The 9,144-nt window shown below is 37.8% G+C and overlaps 1 protein-coding gene across 1 annotated transcript; it reads left to right on the top strand.

Annotated features, from left to right (window-relative positions):
• Window positions 1-3,863: 3,863 nt before the first annotated feature.
• Window positions 3,864-7,389, top strand: LOC109190293 (L-tryptophan--pyruvate aminotransferase 1-like). Its single transcript, XM_019340767.1, has 5 exons — window positions 3,864-4,099; window positions 4,801-5,406; window positions 6,301-6,596; window positions 6,747-6,948; window positions 7,220-7,389. Exons 1-4 carry the CDS (start codon window positions 3,864-3,866, stop codon window positions 6,941-6,943), a joined length of 1,335 nt encoding a protein of 444 aa, XP_019196312.1. The 3' UTR covers window positions 6,944-6,948; window positions 7,220-7,389.
• Window positions 7,390-9,144: the final 1,755 nt, after the last annotated feature.

Raw genomic sequence — 9,144 nt, 5'->3', positions numbered from 1 at the left:
TTAATTTAGGAAAATATTCTTCCCGAGTCCAATTATCACTAAGCCGTCAATAATTAACCTCAGTTGCTACTGAATATTAGAATAATTTGTAGCACAACATTATCTAATATAGCAAATAATTATATCAAATAACTTAGAAGAATATTTAATACCCAAATGCATAAAAATTATATAATAAAATAAATAAATAATCTTACAGCATAATCAATTCCGGGGCTTCAATTCACTAAACCAAGCTAAAGAAATTAGCCATGAATGGACATTGACAACAACTTTAAAGAATAATCGAGAGGGAAAGAATGAACATTTTACAATAGGAAACTCCTGCTATTTATAGCATTCTAAAAATAGGTCAAATGAATTTCCACCACTCAATTCCTAATTTCTTGCCTCACGTCCGGAAGACATCTTCCACTTCCGCTATAATTTTGCTCAACCTGTACAAAACAAATTGAGGGGAGGATATATTAGTACATAATGTTATATATATATATATATATATATATATATATATATAAAGTGGACCTTTTATATCTTTATAATATATATATATATATATATATATATATATATATATATATATATATGTACTAGTACGTACTATATATTAATAGTATATTCTATATATTATATATTATATTATATATATATGTTTAGTTTGTGCGTAATATATATATATATATATATATATATATATACTATATATTATATATATTATATATTATATATTATATTATATATAAAAAGAACTAATTATTAGATAATATTAAATAACCAATGCAAAATTATTATAAAGATGTACCTAAAATATGAGTGTAAAATGTGTCTATCAACATACCAAACAACATGATGGTCAAAAATTTATAGTTGAAAAAGACAAACAAATCCATGTAAGTTTAATCTTGATTTTCCTTGAATGTATATGAATTTTTATAAAAATTGTACTAATTCTTTAAATTTTTGCAGGATCAAATTGCATTGCAACGGGAGGTATTAACACAAAATCGAGAAGAAGTAGATGAGAGTGTACTATGATGCAGTTGGCGGACATGATAAAAAAAGAAGAGTTTATGGACTTGGCTCATATGGTACATTCATTCGTACTCCAATAAATGCTAACACATCGGGCAATATAGAATCAACCTCGCAGCCATCAGAGAATGCTAATTCTGCTAAGGTCCTCGATGAGATTGAGAATTTGAAGGCTTCTATGGTTCTTATGCAGCAAAAATTAAATGCTCTTCAGAGTGAGAGAGCTGGTACTTCATCATCACCCTCATCACGACCGAATTCACCTTGATTTAATTTTTCTTTTATGAATTACTATATTGTTGTTTATACATTTATTTGGTATTTGGGTACAACATATTATATTGTATTTTAGTTTGGACATTAACATTTTAAATACAAATATTAGAATTTTAACAAAATAATAATAATTACAAAATATTAAAATAATAATTTAGCAAAATTGCGATGAAATATAATTTTAGCGATGGAATATTTATTGTAATTATGGCGACGAAAAGATTTTTGTCATCCGAAACGCGACGAAATCACGACAGTGATTAGTTATGTTATTATTTTACGACGAAATTTTGTAACGGAAAACAAATTTTGCGACGGAAAATATAGCGATGGAATTGCTACAGAAATTTGTTCTGTCGTTTTCTTACGACGAATTTGTGCGACGGAAGACAAAATTTGCAACGGAAAAGTTTGCGACGGAATAGCGACGACAATTTGTTTCGTCATTTTTCTACGATGAAATTTTATGACGGAAAAAAAAAATTTTGCAACGGAAATGTTAGCGACGGATTCGCGACAATAATTATTTCCGTTGTTATCTTTCACAACAAAAATATGCAACGGAATATGAGTTTTGCGACGGATTATTTTATCACGCAATGGCGACAGAAAGAAACATTTCCGTTGCCAAAATCGCAACGGACTAGCGACGGAATGACTTACGTCGCCTACTTCACGACGAACAATTCCGTCACTATTTTCTGTCGCCATCGTTCGCGACGGATTATTTCCGTCACGAATTGAAATACGACAAGCCTTGAGACTACGGAATGGATTCCGTCGCAAAAATGACAAATTCTGTCGCAAAACGTGATTTGCGACGGAATTTCACGTTTTCGCGACGGATTTTTTCCGTCGCGAATCGTGATTTTTCTTGTAGTGAAAGGGTATGGACGTAATCTGGTTTAGATGTTGTCTGATGTTCTAATTACGTGTCCCTTACCCTCAACCAGAGATATATATAGTGAGTTGCTGATTCAAAGAACGGTTAACGAATACACTCTACATCTCTTGAATCCAAGAAAACACTCATTGTTCTAAATCTCTCTCTCTCTCTGTTATTATCTCTTCTCAAGACTGAAAGTTCATGGTGATTTAAGAAGATGAACTTGGAAAGAAATAATTGTGTTTAAACAGTGGACGCGAATATCACTCAGTTGTGGAACAGCGTAGGAATGCGTCATTGAAGCAGACTGCATTAGAGTTAGCTCTCCATTGAAGGGATTTCATGGACTTCTGGATGCATGGCTCTCCGTCTTCAACAATCCACTAAATTCTTGTAGACTGGGTATTGACCTAGTGTGGGGCACTTGGGTGAGATCGTTTCTCTACCTTTGTACATTGTACTTGTGAGTTAGTGGATTGGACGCATCGGTGATCGTCCCCCAGATGTAGATACACATTGTATCGAACTGGGTAAACAAATCTCTATGTTGATTTACTTTCTGCTTTAGTTTTCCACACTTTAGCTTTATGTTGGTTTATCTGTTTGATTATCTGGTTTTCTGTCTATGTTAGGCTGTGCACCAACTGTTTGAAAGAAAGTAGGTCAATATAGTAGGTTATCATTTCACACAAAATCACAGTCTGCTCTCGGCGTCTCGGAGCACGGGGCTCATGGCTCCGGGACCTTCGTGAAAGCGATGACACTGCGGGCTGAGCGTTCACAGTCCGCCTCGGCCCAAGAGCCCAACTGTCCCAGTGCGGATGTTATCCGGATCGGCCAAGTCCTCCCCTCTTCGTGCTGTTCGTGTCGGCCTCTGCTAGTCTTCTCGCCATCTCGCCTCTCTAATGGCTGAGGTGAGTTAACCTCTTCATCTACTGGCGCCTCAGGTGCTCGGGGCACGTGAGTGCTTGGACCGTTGTGGCCCCTCATAGGGGGTGGGGGCAGAGGTGCTAGAGCACCCCTCCGGATTCCTTCCGCAACGCGATTCAGTGCGGTTGCAGCCTGTTCTAGCGCTTCCGCCTCTTCTTGGCGGCCCGGGACCTGAGGTGGAATCGGCAGTGCCGACCCACCCTGACGGTGATTGTTGATGATCCGATCCCTAAGGTCCGCTACCAACCCTTGTCGGTTCCCGTTGATTCGATCCCTGAGGTCCCCCGCCGACCCGACGGGCAAGGTTTGTCGACTCGTAGTTGCCCCATTGGTGTGGTTGGAGTGGGAGGGGTTGCGTGAATCATGGGAGTTACGGGTGTTCGATCTCGATCTCGTCATAGTTAGGGAAAGAGAATAAAAGAGAGAGCACGCTTAAGCTTGTACAACAGCACTCAACAAGAGCACCAATGATGGATTATATTAACCCAGGGGTTCGAATTATATAACCCGAATATATGAATGAATCGTGATGAATAAGGATTGAACGAATAAAGAATGTAACAACGATAATAATGAATGAATATAATAATGTTGTATTAACCGTATATAAAGTGTTAATACAAAGGTAGGGCTTATGTAATAACAAGACAAATTTAGATAGAAAGTAGAAGATGTCTGAACAAGACACAAATGAGGGTTTTTATACCCCCATGTCACCCCAACAACCCCGGAGGACGCGATGGGAGCTGCCTGGATCGCAATTGTCACCGCAAGACTCAGTCAACACGATGACCCCGTCCCTTGGCTGAGCCCGAAGCTCGGCCAAGCGAGGACCATGAGGTGGCTCACCCCAGAGGAGGTCGACCTCACGCTAGCCGACCCCAAGGTGGCCGACCCCGAGGTGGTCGAGGACCCCGGGGTGGCGGACCCCTCCATGGTCTGCCCGGTCGCGTGCATAGTCATATCGGGTCCCGGGTCTGATTCGCTCCGTATTACTTCACTCTGGGTCCATTCATAATTATTCCATCAAAGGACTACTTTGCTCTTATTATTATTACTCAATCTGTCTCATTTTATCTGTCCTACTTACTATTCCTGGGTCAAACCAACTCTTTTTTTTTTTGTTTTGTTTATTTTCTTTAGTATTTTTTACTCATTTTTAAATTTAGTTTTTTTTTTGTGTGTTTAATAGTAATTTTAAATTTTATATACTAATATTAAACTTAATATTATGAAAAATTGAATTAAAAATAAGTTCAGTCAAACATCGTTAATCGGACCAGACACATAAAATGTGATGGAGGGAGTATTACACAATGGTATTTTAGTCTTTATTCACTTTTCCCTCACTAATTCTATTCATGTCTACCAAACAATAGAAACTTATTCTTTACCACCGAATTATAGTTCATTTCATTCATATATAATTTCCCGCTTCCAACCAAACACCCCGTAATACTTAAATGTTATATGTATAGGAAAATAATATACTGTCTCTGGAACCCATAAAATGAAAATGTTCTATCTAAATTTGTCGTATTAGGGAGTTTGATTAATGAAGTAAAATTCGGGAGTCAACGTAACAGAACTCATGTTATATTGTTGAAGTTTGATTAATGAAGAAAAATTCAAGAGTCCGTTGAACTCATGTTATATTGTTGATCGTTGTGTTGCAGTGGAGACCCAACAATGTTCGAGGCATACTGGAAAAAGATGAGCGAGAGGAGTGCAGTGACGCTGGCCGGAAGCCAGTCACTAAGCTACAATTCCGACACTAAGAACCTGAGTTGGTACTTGGAGCCCAAACTGGAACAAGAGATAAGGAGGCTCCACGCCATTGTTAGCAATGTGGCAGTTGAGGAAGACGACCATTATTACATCGTGGTGGGAACCGGGTCGAGCCAGCTTATTCAGGCGGCGTTTTACGCGCTTTCCCAGCCGCCGGACGCCGGCGATCGCCCCACAACCGTCGTTTGTGCGGCTCCATACTATTCCGCATATCCTGAGATTACCGACTTGGTGAGATCGAGGTGCTTCAAATGGGGCGGAGATGCCCGGAGTTTTGAGAGAGATGATGAGCCATTTATCGAGCTGGTAACCACTCCAAACAACCCCGATGGGGCTATCAGAGAACCGGTGGTTAATAGACCTCATCAAGGAAAGGTTGTGTATGATCTGGCTTATTACTGGCCACATTTCACCCCGATCACCTCTCCAGCTAACCACGACCTTATGCTCTTCACCATCTCAAAGTGCACTGGCCACGCCGGATCAAGAATCGGGTAAACACAGCTTATTTTAGAATTTATAATTTATTTTTGAAAAAAAAGAGTTAAATAGATTCTTGAATTTTATTTAAAAAGTCAATTAGACCATTAAACTTTTAAAAGTATCAATTAAAGTCATAAACATATTATTTTAGATCATTGAAGCTCATAAACTAGTTGGTGACCTATAATTCCACGTCACTACAGTTCCGGTGAACCTCCGACAAGTTTCCGGCATCAAATACCGACGACCGAACTGTCGCTGATCGCGTTTGGAGAAGGAGACCAAATTGGTTGCCTTCTTCAATGAAGGAGTCCTTCTCCAAACGTGATCAGCGACCGAATGCCGAAAACTTGTCAAATGTTCGCCGAACCCTAGTGACCTGCAATTATAGGTCACCAATCGATTTTTGAGCTTCAATGCTCCAAAATAACATGTTTATGTGTTTAATTGTAATTTTTGAAAGTTTAATGGTCTAATTGACATTTTGAATAAAGTTCAGGAGTTGACATTTTCCATTTATTTTAAGCTACAAATAAGGTAGAGCAATGCTATAAACCCTTCTTATTTCCCTAAAAACTTCCCCTCTTGATATGGCTTGGCTAAATTTATCTTTTAATTAGTGGTGGGGTCAACCAGTTCATTAGCATAGCTAAATTTAGCTTTTAATTAGTGGTGGAGTCAGCCAATTCATTGGCACCCAATGAATGAAAGTCATGCTATAGAAAAAATCAAAAGGAAGAGAGTATTTTTCAATAAGTTATAAACTTTGTTGGGCAATAGCTTATTTTTATACTAGTAGCTACTGACTTTTAAGTTTTTAGCTTTAAGTTAGTTATACCTAACAAAGACAGAATTGATATTATCTGAATTCTATCTGATCTGCATGCAACTGCAACTGTATGTAGTTGGGCACTTGTGAGGGATAAAGAAGTGGCAAAGAAGATGATAAAATTTGTGGACGTTAGCACGATTGGAGTGTCAAAAGATTCTCAACTCAGAGCTGCTAAGATCCTGGAAACGGTTTCTGACAGTTGCTCAACTGCCGCCGACATTGAGAACTTCTTTGTGTTTAGCAGGAATATCTTGAAGGAAAGATGGAACAGGTTGAGAGAGCTTGTTAAGGTTGCTGATCTCTTCACCCTCCTAAAATACCCTATTCAGTATTGCCGTTTTGCCAAAGACATGGCCGACACCATTCCGGGTAAGACAATACGGGTGTTTGGTAAATAGTTGTTAGCTGATTGGGTTAATAAGTTTGATTAGTTAATAATATTAGCTAATTGTAGTTAGATGTTTGGTAAATTAGTTATTAGCTGATAGCTGATAGCTGTTTGTTGTGAAATTAAAACAGCTTTTGGGTGGATTGAGTCTAAGGGTGAGGAGGATTGTGCGGAGCTGTTGAAGAAACATAAGATTCTTGGTAGATGTGGGACAAAGTTTGGTGTTGGCAAACAATTTGCGAGGATAAGTTTGGTGTCCAAGGATGAGGAGTTCAACCTCCTTTTACAAAGGCTATCAATCATCCAAGGGACAGATCTTAATCATTAATAAAGGTAATGGCAAAAAAAATCTTTTCTTATCATCTGTTTTTATATACTTTCACGATCTTTTCCAATTCAAAGAGTCAATGCGTCACGTTATGAAAATACATTTGAAATGGTAACAGAGGTGTCATAACACTACCATTCCAAATGTGTTTTCATAACCTGAGACATTAATTCTTTGGACCGAAAAAGATTGAGAAAATATATATACACATTTAAGTGTTTTTTTTATGGGTATAGAACTCTAACAACATTAGATGATTTGATGTCGCATATGCAGGAATGGAGTAATAGGAATGCTGCTGACATAGAAATTCAAATAGTTTAATGTGAAGGTGGCTCTGGCGGCTTGAAGTTTCTTTTAATATTTGCAATTGTTTTGGTTTTGTGCTTTTGGTATATGGATTTAATAGTTTGCTATTCCCATTTTATTTAGACTCTTAAAAAGTTAGAACATCTTTTATGCGAAGGCAATCTTGTATTATGATTTTTAAAATATTTAGTAACCTTTGTTGGTTTTTGTTTATTTATATTGGTCCAAGTTAAATTGAGTAAAAAGTTTTGGGAAAATTATGTTGTGAACCGTGTCCACCTTGCAAAATAGACACGGTTCCAAAACTATTCATAATTATAAATATATAGTTCAAAATTTATGAATATATAGTTCTATAATTATGAACATTGAGTGGTAAACATAATTATGAACATATAGTTCTGTAATTATAAATATAGAGATTCAATAATTGTGAATATGAAGTTAAAAAATTGTGAATATATAGCTTTATAATTATGAACATATAGTTTAGTAATTATGAACATAGAACCGTGTCCACCTTGCAAGGTGGACAAGGTTCCACAGCATAACGATCCTAAGTTTAGTGCACGGGCCGTGGGGGTAAATCTCAGAAGGGCTAGTGTGAGAGGGCAATAAGCTGCCCAGTCGTTATACCGTGGATCATGGTCTACAAAGCTTTGTGGACCATGGTTCAAAAACGGCGCCGTTTTTAAAGTAAAAAAAAGTTGTCGTTACATTTTAACAGAGCCTGTATTTTTTGTGTGCGCATAACAAAATAAAACTAGAGTGTATCTAAAATGAAACTGTCCTACATATTGTTTTTATATTATCAAATGAAATTATACTTTAGTTGTGTTGAAATGAACCGCAGTATGTATAAAATGAAACTGAAAAATGTCAGTATTTTGAAACTGAAAAATATTGAGTGTATATTGTCGAATAGAACTGTAGTTGAATAGAAATGATATTGTATTTGTGTTGTAATGAAACTACATTGTATATAAAATAATGAAACTGAATAACAGTTTCACATATTTGAATGTATATTGTCAACTGTAGTTATATCGAAATTATTGTAGTTGTGTTGTAATGAAACTACAGTGTATACAAAAATGAAACTGAATAACAGTTTCACATATTTGAGTGTATATTGTCCAATGAAATTGTAGTTATATCGAAATGATAATGTAGTTGTGTTGTAATGGAACTACAGTGTATATAAAATGAAACTGAATAACAATTTCACATATTTGAGTGTATAATGTCGAATGAAACTGTAGTTATATCAAAATGAAATTGTGGTTATATCGAAATAAAATTGAATACGTTATACAAACAGAGCTACTTTACGTGGAACGAATAGTTTCATTAAAAGAAACGACACCGTTTTAGACCATGATCCATGGTATAATTTGCCTAAGCTGCCCTTGAGTCTTCCTGTTCGTAGCCGACTTGAGGCGTCGCTTGAGCTCCTTGATCTCCCTTTTCAGGGGGTCGACCTCCGTCATCGCCTTCGACCAGAAGTAGAGGACGGTTAGAACCCGAGTGAGCTGTGTGGAAGAGGGGTTAGTCGTACGCAGGCGAAGTGTAAGTATTAGAGACCGGGGGCACCTACCTGAACCAAATCTTGAGCACCTTGCTCGGATATCTGCTCGGGAGTCTAGTCGAGCATATCATCGTCCGAAGGGAGAATGGCATTGATCTTTGCAAGAAGGGCTGAGGGGCGCTCCCCGCCCATGAGGGCATCCATTAGTGGAATCTGCGCTGGGGGGCTTTAACGCCGAGCGCGCTTCATCGAAGCCACCTCCTCCACGACAGCTTCTGTGACCTTCTCATTAACCCTCTTGCTCGGAGCCCGGATGAGCTGTAGCTCGGGGCCCGATCCAATGGTCAAGGTGGAAGTGGTCGTT

The sequence above is a fragment of the Ipomoea nil genome, unplaced genomic scaffold, assembly GCF_001879475.1.
Source record: "Ipomoea nil cultivar Tokyo-kokei standard unplaced genomic scaffold, Asagao_1.1 scaffold1576, whole genome shotgun sequence".
NCBI lineage: Eukaryota > Viridiplantae > Streptophyta > Magnoliopsida > Solanales > Convolvulaceae > Ipomoea > Ipomoea nil.
The sequence above is the reverse complement of the archived record's forward strand: the minus strand, read 5'-3'. Positions and strand labels throughout refer to the sequence as shown.

What these genes read in the sequence shown, in the direction of transcription:
- LOC109190293 (XM_019340767.1), top strand. Translation starts at nt 3,864, where the DNA reads ATGGGAGCTGCCTGGATCGCAATTGTCACCGCAAGACTCAGTCAACAC. An exon ending in CACGCCGGATCAAGAATCGG is followed by an intron (nt 5,407 to 6,300) that starts GTAAACACAGCT and finishes AACTGTATGTAG; the next exon opens with TTGGGCACTTGTGAGGGATA. An exon ending in CATGGCCGACACCATTCCGG is followed by an intron (nt 6,597 to 6,746) that starts GTAAGACAATAC and finishes AAATTAAAACAG; the next exon opens with CTTTTGGGTGGATTGAGTCT.